The following is a 19251-nucleotide window of genomic DNA, read 5'->3' on the forward strand; positions in this document are numbered from 1 at the left end:
GGAAGAAATCATGGCCCCATTATTCTTGGAACATTGCAAAACTCAGATTTACTTACAGCTTTGTTTATCCCCATTTGATGTTTGTTTTGTATCTGCAGCAGATGAATATGACTACGCTACATCTGAGAAGACTCCTACTTATGAATATGAGGAAAAGGTAAAGTTTTTTTTTGTTAAAATTCAGCTCATCTCTAAACACATTTTGTATTTTGCTTTTCTTTCCACCAAATTAAAAAAATTGTGCTTAATTAAGCCGTCTATATAAAAAGTTCCTGATAGTTTGTGTCTAAACTCAAATATTTAATCTATTTGCTACTGTATAAGAAAGTTTTATAGCTATGACAATTAGGCTTTTGTCGAGTCAATGATGATGACAAAGCCTATGTCCGATTATTATTTAAACTCTAAAAGGAAATAAATAATTCAACATTATTGTGGAATGTGGTTGTAAAAATAATCATTTTTGTATATTGTTATTTCTTTGTTGTTATTCAATCAATTTACCAATTATTTAGGGAAATATATTAATTTTCAGAAAAGAATGAACATGATACTTTTGATATTGTAACTTGGTAGAATTTGTAATATTGAGGCAGAATTATACAGTATACTACTGTTCACGCAAACATTTTGAAAAATAGGCAAACTTATACTAGATGAATTAAGCAGGCACTCCAAAAACTGAACTCTGTGTATACTGCACAAGAAACTTAAAAGTCAAGTTTTTAACATGTTCACTTTAGCATTTTTTTAACCCACCCATGATGTTCTGACTTATTCTGTTCCCTTTTAGATTAACACCTCTGTGGAGCTCAAACAAGTTGTCTACAAGCATGATGAGATTGAGAGAGATGAACTGGTAAGAAAGACATAGCGCTGTGATCAATGTTCAAGCAAATATGTATGGCTATCGTCTCTTTCCACCCTCATTTCCACAGCAACCTGATGCCTTGGATACATTTAACCGCGGTGCCATGGTGGGCTTGCTTGTGGTAGCTGTGGCCATCGCCATGGTGATGGTGATCAGTCTGTTGCTCGTGCGCAGGAAGCCTTACGGCACCATCAGCCACGGTATCGTCGAGGTAGGATGACAGGGCAAGAGGAGGATAGCACAACCTTTGCATGACATTTAGTTTCCGCATGAGGTCAAAGTTCTCCGTTTCCAATTTGACAAGAATCTTAATCAAACTTTCATGGCCGTGGTGCAATTGTTAGCTTGCGTTGTCCTGGTAACAAAAGGTCCGTTGTTCGGTTCTGGGCTACGACTACTTGTTGTCAATTTGCCCTTGAGCAATGCACTGAACACTAATTTCCAGAACCTCACATGGCAGCAGCAGCACCATTGGTGTGTGAACAGCTGTTTTATATATATAAAATTATTTTGATATATGTAATATTTAGCACATTGTCATGGTTTAAAATTGTCTTACAATAATTTGTAGGGATGTCTCAAAGGCGTATTTCTGAGTCAACTGATTTTGAGGATCTGCTGAGTCAATTATACTTCAGAAATATATTAAGAATGAAAAAAACATTTCCAAACATTTCTTCAACTTTTCTTAATACTTAAAAATACATAAATTTGTGATAAAGTTGGAAAGTTTAATTGCTCGATGGTGGACATCCCAACTAAATCGATTAAAGCAGGAGTCTCAAAACGGTCCTCAAGGGTCACTCAGGGTCCTGGTTTTTGTTCCATCCAATCTGGGTGTTGGTTTTTGTTCCAACCGATCCTGCAGACACTAACCAATGAGGTTTCTACTAAAAATAGCAGCACCTGACGGCAAACAATTGATTACACTTGTGAGACGCCAAATTGGTTGTAATGAAATCCTGCAGCCAGTGCAGTTCTTTGTGGAATAATTTGGAGGCCAATGAATTTGAGACTCCACACACGGTGACCATCTTCTGTTTCTATCTCTAGTAAAGTAACTTGACTAGTTTGCAGTTATTGAGCTCATGTTTGTCCCAAACAGGTGGACCCTATGCTGACCCCGGAGGAACGACAACTCACCAAAATGCAAAACCACGGTTACGAAAACCCTACTTACAAATTCTTTGAGCAGATGAACTGAGTTTGTAGCAAATCAACTGTTGGTTTTGCCCCATCGTCACGTCACGGTGATGCACCAACCACACCGCCTGTAATGGATTGACAACACCGAGATCGCATCAATTTCTTGGATAAACTTAAGTCAAAACGTAATGTAAATGACCAACAGCATCAACCATCATTACCAAAATGTGAATAGTGAAATAGCACGCCTCACCTCTAGTAATCAATCTTCTTTGGATCATATCAGGGGTCACAAACTCCAGTCTTTAAGGGCACCTATCCAGTCTGTTTTCCATGTAGCCCTCCTTAAAAACTCACCTGAATCAAATGATCAACTCCTCAGCAATCTCTCCAGAAGCCTAATAGCAATCTTTGATTCAGGTGTGTTGGAGAAGGGAGATATGGAAAACAGACTGGATAGTAGCCCTCGAGTGTGTGACCCATGGATTAGATCCTGCCGCGTACTCTAGAGAATATTCCCACTGAAACAACCCCAGAGTGACATAACTTGACGTACCAACGAACCATAAACAGAATGGCGCGAAATGCTTTTTAAAATTTATTTTTGCCATAGTCATCAACATATCGTTTCACCTATTGTAGATATAGTGTAAGTAGTATGTAGATGAGTGTGATAGGCAACCTGGTCATCGTCATTTAGCACCAAATTAAGAAAAAAATGATTTTCGTCAGAGATTTTCGAGATCGTATAAATATCATTCAAATTTACTTTTGAGTAATAGCTCTCAAATGTTTTGATTTAATTGGCAAATATACAGGGAAATGTTCCATTGAGTTATTTTAAGTTTATTTGTACTGCCACCTAAGTGTAAAATAGAATATAGATTTAATGAGAGCATGACAACTCTGTGTATGAAGCTGCTGTAACTATTTGTGTCGTTGCCGTCACTGCTTCTTAAAAAGTCGCCGTTTTAAAATGGACAATGTAAATAACATCGGTTGTACACTTAGGCCCCAAATGATTTATACCTCATACGGCTTGTGAGCCATTTGTAAAACGTCTTCTGCGTGGAAATGTCACAACATAGCAGAAACAGACTATGAACAGTCAGATTATTATTTGATTTATTTTTTGGGTAATTTTTTTTAACTCAACATTTGATTCATCCTTTTGCGCGATTCAAAAAATCATCTCCAAATATCAAAAAGCACAATAGGTGGATTTGGAATCAGTAGGGACAAAATTAATTATCCAACTTTTATCAGTCCTCCACCTCCTTGTGTCATTTTTTCCAACCAAACGATATCGGTTCACTTTGTCAAAAGTATGATTCATTCAGGGCGTAAGTGTACCCTCGTAAGCGTCGAGTAGACGTGTCTGACTCATTGGTGTGAGGGAACGATACATCAACGTAGTGCGTTGTGCTGTAAACGAGAAGGAGAAGCATTTTCCTTACATGGCTGATTGAAAACGGACTGTTGTAAAAAACCAGCACAAGACGACACAGTAACTTCTTTCTGAATGTATTTAAGATAGTTGTCGAGATTCCATTCTCTTCGTTACTGACTTTATTTCGCCTGCTGCCATTCCCAGAGTAGTGACGTCAAGCCACGCGTCAGGCATTGACACTCATCATCACTTAGGCAGTGACATTCGTCATCACTTTGTAGCATCCTGCTCGTTATTCGTCTGGTGGGAATCGAGGCCGAGGTGTAAAATACGGAGGGCAGTATATCGTGTCAGTGTGTTTATTCAATCCTAAAAACACAGCACACGTAGTTAACCTAGAAGTAGTGATAGTATGTCATTGAGCTACTCGTCTTGACATCTTAAATGCGGATTATTAGCGCTCTATCATAGCTTTGATCCAGTCTTTTTCCTCCTGTCAGCCGTGTGCGTGTCAGTTTATGAAGTCACTGAAGAGGGTCACGTTGCGGGATGTGCAGATAATGCAAAAAAAAATAAAAAATGACAAAAATAAATACAAAAAAAACACACACAATGGCGTTGTGATGGTGTGTTTCACGAGGCTGGTTGTGTTACGATGGGTCAAAGCCTTTGTATAATTTGTACAGCTATGTTAGTGAATGTCCACACTTTAATGATACTACTGAAATCATAGATGAGAATAAGCTTGCCTGTTTTTATTTCAAATTGACAAAACCACCACCGAGGGTTCCCTACCAGCATTTAGCAGACGTAGTGAGGTATGTAATACCGTATTTACCCGAATCACATTTATACATGTATCCTCTGTTCGGTTCTCTCCCTGTGAAATATTAAAATTGTCTGAGATTTTAATTGCTGCGTTATTGCCTTTTACAATGCTGTGTTTTAGATGTAATTATATTGTATTTTTTATTTATACTGGAGATAATAATCAGTTGGTTCAAGGGTCATGCTTTTGACGTGTCATTTTAGGAGCTTGTATATTAAAGCAATGATGTATTTCAGATAAACGTGAGTCGGGTGTTTGCAGCCTAATTGACAGCAACAGTGCGGCACTAAGCACAAGCCATCAAATTGCCGTGTCTGCCTGGGAATGGCTATTTTAAGACATTTCCTCAATCAATAAAGGACATATTTGTTCCTTCAGACTATTATTTTACTAGGAATGTGGTGGGTTCTGTCATAGCGAACATCTCCGATATACATCTTAATTTGGGGCTTCTTCAAACGGCAAACCACAGTGCTGAATCGAAAGTGCTTCTGCTGATGGCGCACGCTATTTTGCCTCACTTGTTCCAAATCGTCATTTAATTCATGAAACACCGAATTTTGATTATTATGCCTATCCTTGGCTTGCGCACTCACCAGTTCTATACTATCACAAAGGTTTAAAAAAAAATTGAAATCATTTTTCTCTCCCCCTATGATCCTTTAACCAAAGCCATGCAGAAAGAAGATACAGTATTTTAATTTGAGAAGAAAACATGTTTTCTCTGTTGTGTAATTGTACCTGCAAGCAATCAAACCAAGCTAATTGATAGTGTAATAAAATGAATGACCCATAAAATGTTGCCTCCTTTTGTGTTTCTTTATCTTGACAGAACACCATCAGGAATCGTGACGCAGGTCATTTAGATTGAAAAGCCAGAGTGTGGCGTCTATGAGGATTTTTTTCTTCTCAACAACAACTGCAAACAGAAACCTCAACAAATATTTTTATGAAAGGTTTCCAGAATAAATGTAATGTCTAAGTAATTAGTCCAACCCATAGAAAGTGGGAAATAACATTTACATATAACCCCAATTGTCATTAATTTAGATTCTTAGCTTCTTTTTACATCACGACAAATGACCCCACGTCAGCAAACGTCACATTTAGAGCACTGCAAACGTAACAACCTTTTCACTAGAACTAGTGAGTGGGTGGCCTAACACATTTTCTCCAGAAATGACAAAGAAGCATCATCAGCCACATTACCATCATTCACACCACAACTCTGACAGTGAGTTGCATTTATGTGTAAAAAGGTCGGCAGGCTATACAGACAGTTTAGTTTATCAGCATAGTATCGGACAGATATCTTGTGGTTCTACAAAATTCCACGGCTATAGCCACCGTAGTAAAATGAGTCATATTTACCACGATGCGTTACGCAGCAGACTGCCTTGATGTGTTGTTTCATTCACCACGAATAATCTTTATTCATTCGTGATTTGACTTGTATTATGCAGTAGAAATATGATATTGGTTGAGTGACTGTAAAAAGCTTTTCATAAGAATTAAGACAGGCAAATGGACAATCGACCTAAAAAGTTGCATTTTAGTCACCATTATTCCTACTCATATACATGTATCATTAACACTTATCCAAAGAATCTGTGTGTATATGTGTTTGGTATGCTCAGCCCAGTTTTCAACCATTTAAAACAAAACAGACTCCAGTAGCAAAATAAGATAGAGACATCTTTGCTTAGGGCTGCTTTGCTTTCTCAGGGCCTGGACGCACCGACTGCAACAACAACAAAGGATTCTTGAGTTTATCAAGACATTTTGCTGAAGAATCTATTTTCCAATCCAAGTTCATGAAAAAAAGTGATTAAATTATTGAAATTAATAGTAAGACATTAATTTCCACATGGGTGCACATAATTTGGGCTGAGGTGAACGTCCATCAGATGATTTTCTAGCAAAGGTCACTGTTTGGAAAATCTTGTGTATTTGCATAAAACATTAAACACATTCTAATAAATTCCAATATTAAAAAAATATAAATATTGCGACAGTAGTTTGTCATGGTATGTAATTCTGAACATTTACAACAGTCACAATAAGGTAATTATTGGCCCTCGGCATTTTTTTATTCAGTTATTGAGTGAAAGCGTGGTAGCAATTAAATGCATGAATGAGGCAAGCTGAAGAGGAGGGACTACAAATACAAGAGAGGAAACTACTCTCACAAAATGTACATCCCCAATGACAGGTCTCCTCACTGTTAGGTTGTAAGGAAGGCCAATTATTTACCTGGGAGAATATTCACAACAGAGCAAGTACAGTAAGTGACTCAAACTACTGATATTTATTTATTTCATTGGTCGTCAGCTTTTGATTAAATATTCAACACGTTTTTATATATGTGTTGCATGTGGATTCATACGACAATGAACTGCAATCCGTAATAATAAATATATTGGGTAGGGCGGGGGTAATTTTACAACTGTCACTTGTAATTGTTCTGTTATTAGACACTAGAGCATTACTGCATGAGAAAAACAAGCTAGTCTTTTATTATAGTAATGTTGGAATAATGATTCAAACCTTTTAAATCATTATTAGTAATATTTAATTAAAAAAGGAAAAACATCTTTCAACAAACTCTGCGGCGAACTTGCAAGGAGATACAATGTGGCGTCGTCTTAGCCCCCAGTGCATTCTGAATTGCAGTAACTGAATCATTGTATTTAATCGCGACACTCGAAAAACATGGTTATGTAATCAGTACAATAACACCCTCGCTGGTTAGAAAAACAACAGTGTGAGGAATGCTTTCAAGGTAAACAAAGCAAAGCCGTATTTTCAAACAATAATGCGATTATCGCCATCTTCTGCTGGAGTCCCGTCAAAACAGTCCCGTTGTGTTCTGCCGAAAAGCGTGTGTGAAAACAATGTGTCCTCGAGCTGTGGGGCCTTGAGGAGACGATGTGGAGGAAAAGTGTCCATGGTTCCATGAATTGGTTTATAGCCTTATTACTTATTGAAAAATGCTTACAACACATATAGAATATTCATAATAATTCTAACATTCCCTCCTTTTACTATATGTTTGTTATTCATTTTATGACAAATTCAAAATAAGAGGGATATCACCGTTGGCTGTTTTAATTTTACCCGCTTAGGCTCTACTCGTTCGGCAGAAAATAAGATCATTTTCGTCCAATCCATCCTCGTAATTACCATGCTCTTGGAATTCACTGTTAGTGTCAGCACTTCAGTAGGAGATATAATTCATGCAATTTGGAATTTGTAGGGGCAATCGCAGTGGTTATAAGTCGGCTCATCAAAGATCTTAAGCAGGGAATAATACAACACCCACATAATGTCAAAATCGTAGCAAAAAGGGCTACCACAAATTAGGCCAAATCATTATTAGTGAGGCCACAAATCTGTCAGCGGACATTATTCTACTCCAGGATGCTTTTTCATCTTGCGGTTTAGGGTCTGCAGGCCATCGTTGGCCCTGGTGTGGGACCCAGTGGGGGGCGTGTTGTTGAGTGCAACATTTTCAAACGTTGCATACGCCCCCTGCTCCTTCAAGAAGCATTTCAACCGCTGCACGATCCTGGAACGCCGTCAGACTAGTGGCTGCCAGTTGTTCCTTTATCGCCACAAATCCCTGTTCAGTATAATTTCCAAGTTCTTGGACATTGTGATGCAGGTAATTTATCCAATCAACATTTTTGTTTGGAGTAATTAAAAGAAAAATATACTCCTAACCTGCTGCGATCTGATTAGCCAACTTATACTCATCCTCGTGGATGCCAATCGCATCAATGTATCACCCTCTCCATGCGACGCCGTCGCGAGGGGCCCGCCATCATACCGGATTTCTGTGCAGCCAATTGTATCTCCTCTACTGTAGATGGAAAAACAGACACTGGTAATAGCAGTGAGACCAAGGCACAAAGTCCTGCTGTCATTTTGGCAGGAGTCGTATAATTTGTTTTGACCCCACCACCACCATAGGTCAGAACGTGGAATCAGGGGTGTAGTCTGTTTTAGGACGTGGGCACACCACGTCACATTTATCGCTCCCAGTGCCGGTCCGTGCCCTGTGAGGACTAAGCAGGTAAAATGATTAAACGCGACATGTGTTGAAAAGTTAGGCTTGTCCTTTGCTGCCGTTGTAACTGGGTAGACATTATTCCATTTCATACATTTTGGGCTTACATCTTTTGTCAATATCAATTCTTTGAAAAACGATACAGTATGTACAGATATTACAGTCTGGCAAAATTCGATTCAATCCAAGATCAATATATGAGTACAGTTCAATGAGCCTTTATGCCACAATAATTGGTATAAATTATTGTAATAAATATTGGTATAATTCTAATTATAAATTATTTCCTCTTTTGTGTAACACTTCTAAACAGAACTTGTAGTATGAGACCTTTATATAACACTAAAAATTTTGCATTATCTCCTTTACACAATCAGGGGTAATTTGCGCGGGTACCACTCTTAAGAGAGGTCGGCCCCCCCATACATGTTATACAGGTTTGATACAGGTTTGATTTATAATAGCTGCATTTTCCATCAACAATAACCAATTATTTCTTACCGCCTCCCGTTTGGGAACTCCCCGTTGCAGAAATGAATTCTCTGGTCATCTCAGATTTTAATTTTACTATGGCGGATCCGGGTGTTTCCATCTCCGACGACCTTCTTACCCATGGACTTAGGAAAAACGTCAGACAAAGATCCACAAGTTAATTTGTCAGTCTGAATTATGATTTGTAATGCCCCCACCGTATGGGTTAATTTTATCGAAGGCCTGATGGTTTTTCGCACACGTGTGTCATCCAAGCATGCCAATCTAGACCAGTTTCTGCAACAAGGTTTCCCCAATCTGTTTTAGGACTGTTATGTACCACACATATTCCATGTGTATCCTTTGAAATGGATACGTAGCTTTTGTAGCTTGACATAAGGGGGAATCGCCCGTGTTTTTGCCATATATCTGCATATAGATTGAATATATAACCTCCCCCTTTTTTGAGGCATGAAATTTACCATGACTCAAAATGGCAGCCCTCCCAGATAAGTCTTTTGTTTTTGTTTAGTCCCCCAGGTTCCCAAAATTTCCCATTACAGAAATTAAAAATTTCATTTGGCGAAATTCTTTTCTTTTTGTTTCTGTCCTACTCTGCCACCGCCGTCCTTGAAAGGCTTATCAGCGATTTCAGAAATATTCCACCTTGATATTAGAATATTGATATATCTTGGTGGCTAGCCAATTGAAACACAAAAGACAGACACTCATCCACGCTGGCACTCATAATCAAGAAATTTAGAGTGCTCCCCCAATCATCAAGATTGATGCCTGAAGAAACTAGATAATTAATGTATTAGATTCACATGCCACATATCTAAAAATAGAAATTTGTTCAATTGCCACCGCCCCTTACCCCATTCTATTCGCCAATAAGGCAATAACGGAAAAGTTGTGACACATTGAAACACACACACACCCCCTTTTTGTATTTTAACCGTTTGTAAAAACTTTATCTCACCCCCTTTCAATGTTATCGAATTTTGCCCATTCTAATCAACCCATCTACTTAAAGCATTTCCCCAAGGTTGATATTTTATAATTTGGAGATGTTATTTTTAAAACATAGACATTATTTCATCACTTGTTTCACACCATGGAAGGCCCTACCTGAATTTAGATTTTTTTGTTTGTTTGTAGATATTCCCCTTTATCTAAGCTTGTTATTGCCCATCGTTATCACCGTAACATTCAGTTGTATTAACCCCATAATTGCAATGCAGTAAGTTTTGGCTAAATTCTTAATTTGTATGCCCCTAAAGCAATAGACAGTAATAACGTCCCAATAGTCATCAATATGACCTACCAAAGCATACGCCCCCTTCAGGTCAAACAAGGAAAGTCTTTTGTGCACCTAAAGACGCTCCATGTTTCTTCTAGGGAAACTATGCCTATCCTTAACCAATTATCTTATCTACCCCAGCCAGGTTCAATTTACCTAACAATTTGGACGAATGCCATGAAATTTCTCATTTCCGCATTGTTAATTTCATGTCTGATTTCTTTAACAACCAAATAACCCTTAATACCTAAGACATAAATTGCAAATCACCCCATACTATGTTTACTTAAGATAAGAGCCATTTCTTATAGCTCCCTGTTACCACAAGAAAAATCTACAATAATTAAATTAGTGAAATCCACCTTTTACTAGGCATTTCCTAATTACAATTTTCAATGCTTAATAAAGGACCCACAAATTGTAACCAATATGCCATAATATTGTAAAAAAATCCATTCATTTTTCTTTAACCAGCCAACCATTCAAAAACAGTAATAATATCGTTTTATCCTCCAAAACTAGCTCTCTTCAATTAAGAGCCCTTTGAACTTCACAAAAAAGAAAATAAAATAATAATAATAGTATTATTCCCAATTCCAAAGCTTTCCCCAAATCAATCTTTGCCAAACAGATTTTCTATCACCTCGAAAGACATTTCTGATTAAACCCCAAAAATAAATGCGAAGATAATCGCGGAACACTGCATCCCTTGCAGACCATGTTTTGTTCTTATTCTGAAATGTTTAAACGGAAGCGCGCCCTTACCCGCTGACTGTGACCTTCACGCTCGCTGCAGAAGCAGCAGCCTTATCTTTTGTTTACAAATTCCAAAGTGCTCTCTTTTTATTTGTGTCCACTGCTTCCCCTCCTGTGCCTCCTGTGAGCAATTATTTTTTAGAGAAGACTAAATTAATAAACTAAATTAATTACTCTCCCGATATCCAACTATATCATCATATCATCGTAGTTTGCCAAGCCCCATACTCACAATATGCTGCAAGCACAACTATATCATAGCAAAACCCATTTCTGCCCTCAAGTTTGCTTCAGCACCCCCAAGGCCAATTATTGTAATATTCAGCCGCATCAAAACAGAGCGCTCCCCCCGCAATCAAAGCATTTATTCGGCAAGTTTAGAGTCTGACCAAAACGCAGTTTTGGCAACCCCGCTAAACATTTAATTTGCTGTTTTGTATTTCTGTTAACCAAAATATTCCCGCTAGCAGACGGGGACGACACCAGGATAAGCCACAATAAGCCATTTCATTCTTTGAAATAACCATTTTAATTGCCATTTTACAACTTTCAGGTTTAATTGTATCAAGTGCCAATATCTCCGCTAAATTTAGTTCCACTTCCCTCTGCTCAAATCCATTTCTCGTTTTGAGCAGGCCCCCCGACTAGTCATGCCGATTTGCCTTCACTTTTAGAGGCCCTGTTATTTGGGCAATCGCGGGATATATGACCTATTTTCCCACAGATCCAACAGATTTTCTCTCTGTTACCTCGATTTCTGTTGAACTTCCCTGCGTATTTTTTTTCATTATCCCTGTTAAAAGGTTTACGTTCACACCCCTTATTTTGGTCAAAAATCCCGTCCTCGTTAGAGGGTGCCCCCCCCTTTCTTTTCCCTTTCTTTTTTAAAACCTCTTCAGCCTGGACCGCCTGATTTACGTATTGTTCAAGCGTGCCCGTAGGCCTGTCTATCATCCAAATTTGCTGCGTTTCCACCCCATTCAGGTGATAAAATCTAATGTCCTCTTTTCTGTGGAATAACACAGCCTCTGTGTTTCCAGTCCCACCGTTATCAACCGATTTAACGCATCCATCACTCCGTTCCCTTGCCATCATAAACCAATAATAGGTATCATTATATCCCTCCTGCTCCATTTTGCTAAGGTTTCCCCCATGCTTAGCACGTATTTTATCCTGCAGTATCAATATCTTATGCATATTAAGCTGGCCAGCAAATCCATATTTATTTATCCATAAGTTTAGGTGTTTAACCCTTGTAGCGCTTTGATTTTCAACAAATTTCCAATCTTTACACGGCAGACGCATCTTTGGATCGTCAATAGCCGCTTTACTGTCTCCACTACCCATTTTTGGAGCGGATTTGTGTGCCCCCGTAGTACCTTTTTTTTTGTACACGGCAGACGTTTATAGACCACACCGTGTCTACCTGCTAGTGACTAGTATCCACAGGGTTTTTTAAAATCGCTATCCCCAGGATGCGAGCCTTACTTCTCAAAATAAGGCCTTCGCGTGTGATGCCCTTCACGCACTCGGAACCCGTCAACAATATGCAGCCATCACACGCGGACTCGGCAGAAATGTCGAAAGATGCTTACCAAGAGGATAGTCGTCAACCGATTAGAAAACAGGCGCTGCTGAGAAATAGTCCAGCCTGGAAAAGGGATTCTCGCCGTGCACGGTCACTCCAGATATTAAACCGCAGCGTCTGGATTCCCTATCGGTTTGTTGACCCCGGCTACTCGAAGGACCAAATGTTGGAATAATGATTCAAACCTTTTAAATCATTATTAGTAATATTTAATTAAAAAAGGAAAAACATCTTTCAACAAACTCTGCGGCGAACTTGCAAGGAGATACAATGTGGCGTCGTCTTAGCCCCCAGTGCATTCTGAATTGCAGTAACTGAATCATTGTATTTAATCGCGACACTCGAAAAACATGGTTATGTAATCAGTACAATAACACCCTCGCTGGTTAGAAAAACAACAGTGTGAGGAATGCTTTCAAGGTAAACAAAGCAAAGCCGTATTTTCAAACAATAATGCGATTATCGCCATCTTCTGCTGGAGTCCCGTCAAAACAGTCCCGTTGTGTTCTGCCGAAAAGCGTGTGTGAAAACAATGTGTCCTCGAGCTGTGGGGCCTTGAGGAGACGATGTGGAGGAAAAGTGTCCATGGTTCCATGAATTGGTTTATAGCCTTATTACTTATTGAAAAATGCTTACAACACATATAGAATATTCATAATAATTCTAACAAGTGTCATCTACAGAATATCTACTGTAGATGTGGTTTTAAGTTATTTCCTGAACAAATTTTGACACAACCTATATTTCTGGTAGAAGGGAAGAAAAACTGAATTGGTCCTCATGCTTGAATTGATTTGGCAATGGCCTCACTGAAAACACTACGCATAATACTACAATTATTGCTTTTCACATCCATGCATATAGTCGCTGGATGTAAACCTACAAAAAATACTTTGAAACGATGGTAATAATAAATAATAGACATAGTGCCCCAAACGCAAGTAATATTTGGAATTCAGCAGTAATGCCGTCTGTAGTAGTAAAAGTTTCTTTTATTAAAGGAAACACTCTAGCTAAACAATTGGCTAATGAAAGCAAAATCAGTGAAATTTAATATTTTGCAGTGGTATATTTTTTGTTCACCTGTACACATTTGTTTTTTTTTTAACAAAATATTGACCATTGCTATACATTTTCTTATTTTAAGTAAATTAATATGCACAGAACACAATATACTTGAATGGACCATATCAGAATACTGTGATTTAAAAAAATGTATTTGTAAATCGTGCATAAAATTGCATTTATGGCATGCTAATACATTTATTGCTAGCGATTTATTTACCAGTTTTTAGGAAAATAGAATTTGTAATATCGTTACAAAAAGTGCTAAACTTTGCGTAAATCCTCTCATATTTCAAAAGCTGTTTGGCCTTGGTATCCATTAAGAAGCACTGAGGACTGAGCTTTTAGTGTGGATATTATACATTTCTATTTATGACAGGCATTTTGTGTCACTTCAATGCATTTTAACCTGTTAATATCTTCTTGTGAATTTACAATAGCGATGATCCGACTCGAAAACACGCAATATTCCAACTTCCTGCATCAAGCCAACACTTTGCGCCACTCAGGTTCAATGTGCGATGCATTCATCTCAGTGAAGAACCAGACTTTTCCAGCTCATCGGTTGGTGCTGGCCTGCGCTAGCAGAAAACTTGCCGAGACACTGGCCCACTCACACACAAATCAAGATCTCAGTCGTACACTAGAAGATCTCTCACCCAAGACCTTTGAGCAGGTCCTAGACTTCGCCTACACGCAGAGCCTGGAGGTGTCCAAGGACGACCTACAACAGCTACTAAAGGCTTCTCAGTTATTGGAAATGAGACCACTAGAGCAGCAGTGTCAGCATTACTTGGACGCACTCCCCCACATCATAGTGGCGACACCTCAAAAGCACAAAGGAAATAGTGAGAGCGAAGAAAAAGCAGCTCTCCAACAAAAGCGATATGAAGAGGAACTCCAAGGAATTCCTTGGATTAAAAACAATATAAAAGAAACAACAACCGAAGAAGAACCGAGAAAAAAGTCCAAGTTGTCAACTTTGAATAGAGGCTGCGTCATCACCAGTTCAGTTTCCAACTTCTACTCCTCTCCTTGGACCATACCGAGCCAAATGTGGCTATCCATGGGCGGTCTGAGACACAAAACCCACAATTATTCAACTTTAATGGGAGCTCATGTCCCTCAGCTTCCTGCGGAATATGCCATCGCCTTGGCGCCGCCTCCCATCTTGCCTGTCCAAGGTCCCCATTTCCAGTCCTCCACTCACTGCTCAGTAGTAGCGGACTTGTATCCAAATCATAAACAACAGCTTTACACTCCCACAAACAGGAACGTCAAGACGGGCTTGCAGGTAACCACGATATTGACAAGTCAGAAGACAGGCAAAATTGGTGAGATCAGGTAAATCAACAATACGGATGCTATTATTCCTCTGATAAAGTCTCTACTTTTCTGTCTATAAGTCAGACTGCACCAGCTAAAGATTAAAAACCATTTATAAGTTGCACTAGTGTATTTGGGAAGGGAATTTTATTTAATCAAAAACTAAGAGCCACTGTAAATATGCATAGTAATTATTTATTTAGATAACTATAGCCAGCTATAAACACCATAACATAATTTTTTGCACTATATTCTCAATCACACTCCTGATCACTACTGTAAGAACTCATTTCTATAAAGTCAAAAGTTATTCATTATCAATGCAGATGATGCATGGAGTTGCTTATGCCCATTATTTTCATTGCATTTTTGCCTGAATAGTTAATTGTCCATTTATTTTTGCTTCATGATGTGCTGTCATTACATAATTTCCCCTAATTTGGTTGATTTTTTTCACTCCAAACCATTAAATTTATCCGACTCAAATATGCGCTGAGTGAGGTTTCAATTAAAAGGACAATAGAACATAAGAAAATCAAATCTACAATTGGTAATTGCGAGGTTTGTTTAAAATGGTTTATTTGGGTCCAAACAGGCTAAATACAGATTATAAAATAATTTTTTTGTGCTCTACTTATTTTGCCCGAGTATAAAACCTAAAAGTGCATTTAGGGGAATCCCCTGCATTTCTCCCCTCTAAAGAAATGAGATTTTCCACCCAGTGAAACCTTGTATCTTCAGTCTGTGAAACTATTTTTCCCCTCTAAATGTGTTTTGTTGAATGATACCATTTCTCACATTTCTATGCAAAATCACACAAAGCCCACTTTAAAGATACAACTTTTGTATTTTGCATTTGTCCAGAGGTTGAGAGGGAGACCCTACACTTAGGTACACGTGTATAACCTGATGAATTATTGAAGTGGTTTACATCTGCTACTAGTACTACTGAGAGCAAGATATTAACTGGTACAAGGTAAAAAAATAAAAAAATAAAATCACTGAAGATTGAACCATTGGTCTCAGAACTGTGAGGCAGATAAGCTAACCACTCTTTTACAGTGCCACTATTAACCATATTACATTTTTGAAAATATAAGTTATTTGTTATTATAGATTCACTGTCAAAGGGTATATTTAAAATTATACTGTAACAGATTTGCCGGTTCATTGAAGCAGTTGGGGTTTCATATTTTGCGGACTATAAGGCGCACTTCAAATCCTTTATTTTTCCCTAAAATTAACAATGTCCCTTATAATACAGTGCACTATATGCATGAATTCTGGGAGTGCTTAATGAACTTGAACCCATTTTGTTCAAGAACAACAGTTGAGGTGCTCAAGACACACATTCAATCCTATAATTAAAAGAATCATAAAAACAGATATGAATTAATAAACAAAAATTACAATGCTAAAAGTTAAAGAACAAATGCAGTCCATTGTCGCACTAATGCACTTTTTAAACAGGAGCACATTATATATATAAAAAAAATAATTTGTTCATTGGTGTTGTAATTTAGAGTCTGAAAAATACGGTATAAAAATATTATTATTGTCTCCACAGTTGCTCTGAAGTGCATAAAAATGACAGGCTTCGCCACAATCCAATCTCGTCACTTTCAGGTAAGCATTTTCCATTAACACATGAAACAAGACACAACAGCATGCTTTTGAGGTGTTACTGTAGACGATCACTGTCACAATGTGCAAAAAAATGTTAAGCAACACTTAACAAACTCGTCATGACCTCCAAAACTGCAAGGTGGAAAGTATTGAAGAGATTGTGGTTAGTGCATAGCGCTCGCTGCATGCGGTTTACACCATACAGCTAAACTACAGTACAATATGTCCTGCACGCAAGTGTCGTTTGTACATGAAAAGAACATCACGCAATTATGCAGTCAACATGTATTATTCTAACTGATAATTAATATTGCTGTGCTGTATGAAACCTGACCACCTTCATCTTTTGTCACATTATTCAAGCATTTGAAGAGAATGTTTTTATCTTATATCTCTGCTAGAACATAATGTTCTTACCTCACAGGAGATAACTTCAAAAGTAAAAGTGCAATTATAGTTAAAAATTGGATTAATAATTCAACCTTGTGGGTAAAGTGAGTTTGGTCAATTGACTCATACACTTATCAGATTCAGAATAAACCATCAGATTTCAGCAAAATACATTTTCAGGAGGGAAACATTAAAATGGCCATTTTACATTACTATCTTTTTGTTAGCCACCTAAAAACAAATTGGCTCATATGTTTATTTTAAAAGTCCAACATGAGAACATTGAATTTTTCTTCTATATTTTGTTCTAATAGTGGCTGTCTGTTATGTTCATAAGCTAAGTATACACACTAAGACAAAAGGCAAAGTCAACATATTGAAGACTCACATCACCACACATCTGATTCGATTTTGGCATTTTATTGTCTTTCATGGTGGACGATAAATGGGATTTTATGTTAAAAAAAAAAATCATTTTTAGAATTTAACCATGATGTATTTTTTTCTTTCCATATGATGTTGGACAGGTGACACGTGTGCACAATGTCAGACTTTTGTGACTGACTGCAAATCCTATCTTAATGAGCAAGACTTGAGAGAACGAAAACCCCATAAATGCCAACACTGTTACAAGAGGTTTAGTCTTAAACATCAACTTAACACACATCACCGAATTCACACAGGTAAAAATACATTCATCTAATACTACTCATTAATGTTTAAAAAAAGGCAGAGAACTCAAAGCTTATTTAGTGACATTATGCTTAATATTTACAAGGTAACCAAAAATGTTGTCCATTTTTTGATTGGCCATTGCCTTTATAAACTGAATGAGTGGTACCTTATAATTAAATTAAATAATCTGAAAGTATGTACAGGGAGAAATGTTAGAATATTATTATTAGCATATGATGGGATAAATGATAAAGGTATTCGATGATGGGGGTGGGGGGTTATGCATGCTGAAAATCACTGGTAAGAGAGAAAAATATATTTTTGGGGGGTGGTTCAAAGTCTTCAAAAGTGAAGAATTTTTAAGTGGGTTGGATTTTAATGTTGTGAACATTTGAGTTTGTTAAGCAAAAATCTTAATTTTGATTTTGCTAATGTTAGATACAATAATACATTTCAATGGGATAAATGTAAGTATTTTGATATGAATGATGTCATTCTGTTGATACTCACTGGAAATTAAAGGGGATTTTGTTTGTAAAATAGATATATATTTTTGTTCAGGTTAGATGGAGCATGTCTAGAATGAATATTGTCTAAAAGCCACTAACATACCTGTCAACCTCTGCCGATAACTGCCCTTATAAATGATTATGATTCACCTTACAAACCCCCCAAAAACCTTACAAACACCGTACGAGTCGTACGGTGTTTGTAAGGTTTTTGGGGGGTTTGTAAGGGGAATCATAATCATTTATAAGGGCAGTTATCGGCAGAGGTTGACAGGTATGCACTAATATTACAGTCATCTTGACCACCTGCTCATGTCCTTAACCGTGGAAATAAATTCAAATTGCAGCACTTCTGTCATAACAACTGAATAATTACATGTAAAAGTAAGCCAATCTCTTTGTCATCCTCTCGCCCCAAAAGGTGAGAAACCCTTCGAGTGTCGTGTGTGTGGTCAGCGCTCCCGTGACTTTTCAGCCATCATCAAGCACCTCCGAACTCACGGCGGGGCTTCTCCTTACCGGTGCACCCTGTGCTTGGAGTTCTGCAGCAGTCTGGTAGCCATGCAGCGGCACATCAACAGCCACCCAGCCCACGACTTCCCCCCTGACTGGAACATCAGCAGCACCTATCTTTACACATCACACATTAGTCAACCTTGACATGCCACACCAGGACTAATTAGGCTAACAACGCAATTACCAGTAACTAGAAACACCTGTCAATTGAAGGCCCTGACCCAGTCATCTGAATCTTTTAAAAATCCAATGTGACATTTGGAGCATGTAGTATTCACTTGAAAAATAAATAAATAAAGCCCTGATTGTTCTTCAAATTAATTTATTTTTTCAAATGAATTATCTAGTAAAAAAAATTCTAAAATGTGGGTTTGTTTTTGAATTATTTTTTCCTCCAGCTCTCCCAACTTGTTTTCTGCTTAATTTATTTTGATGGTTGTTTTTTGAATTATTTTTTTTAAATCTCCATTTTCTGATTAATTTGTTTTGAACTTTTTTTGTTCCTGAGCCAGTGGAAAAATTAATTAATTAAAAAAACAACTCCAGAAAATACATTATTTAGAAAAAAAAACGTTTTTTTTCTGTGTAGTTTAATATTGTTACTAACATTTAACATTACCAGGCCTTAAACTAAAAATTGTGACTGATTAAAAGAGGTTATTGTAAAATGTATCATTTACCCAAAATTACTTGGAAAAAAGTCATTGAAAGTTACAATACT

The 19251-nt window shown here is 37.6% G+C and overlaps 2 protein-coding genes and 1 long non-coding RNA gene across 3 annotated transcripts in view; 2 read left to right on the forward strand and 1 right to left on the reverse strand.

The window, feature by feature from the left end:
- aplp1 (amyloid beta (A4) precursor-like protein 1) overlaps positions 1 to 5034 on the forward strand; it is a 29696-nt gene extending 24662 nt beyond the window's left edge. The window contains exons 14-17 of the mRNA XM_077597726.1: positions 99 to 157; positions 794 to 859; positions 939 to 1082; positions 1977 to 5034. Of these exons, the coding sequence (XP_077453852.1) occupies positions 99 to 157; positions 794 to 859; positions 939 to 1082; positions 1977 to 2075 (368 nt within the window). The 3' untranslated portion in view covers positions 2076 to 5034. The remainder of the gene's footprint in view (positions 1 to 98; positions 158 to 793; positions 860 to 938; positions 1083 to 1976) is intronic.
- Positions 404 to 18670, reverse strand: LOC144072613 (uncharacterized). Its single transcript, XR_013299857.1, has 3 exons — positions 18534 to 18670; positions 2052 to 2142; positions 404 to 1116 (listed from the first exon to the last, which is right to left on the reverse strand). It is a non-coding gene; the product is annotated as an uncharacterized LOC144072613 (long non-coding RNA).
- On the forward strand, positions 13099 to 18841 carry zbtb32 (zinc finger and BTB domain containing 32). The gene is made up of 3 exons (XM_077597731.1): positions 13099 to 16440; positions 17358 to 17513; positions 18436 to 18841. Exon 1 carries the CDS (start codon positions 13886 to 13888, stop codon positions 14834 to 14836), a length of 951 nt encoding a protein of 316 aa, XP_077453857.1. The 5' UTR covers positions 13099 to 13885; the 3' UTR covers positions 14837 to 16440; positions 17358 to 17513; positions 18436 to 18841.
- Positions 18842 to 19251: the final 410 nt, after the last annotated feature.

This window comes from Stigmatopora argus, chromosome 4 (assembly GCF_051989625.1).
Source record: "Stigmatopora argus isolate UIUO_Sarg chromosome 4, RoL_Sarg_1.0, whole genome shotgun sequence".
NCBI classification, from domain to species: domain Eukaryota; kingdom Metazoa; phylum Chordata; class Actinopteri; order Syngnathiformes; family Syngnathidae; genus Stigmatopora; species Stigmatopora argus.

What these genes read in the sequence shown, in the direction of transcription:
- zbtb32 (XM_077597731.1), top strand. Translation starts at nt 13,886, where the DNA reads ATGCATTTTAACCTGTTAATATCTTCTTGTGAATTTACAATAGCGATG.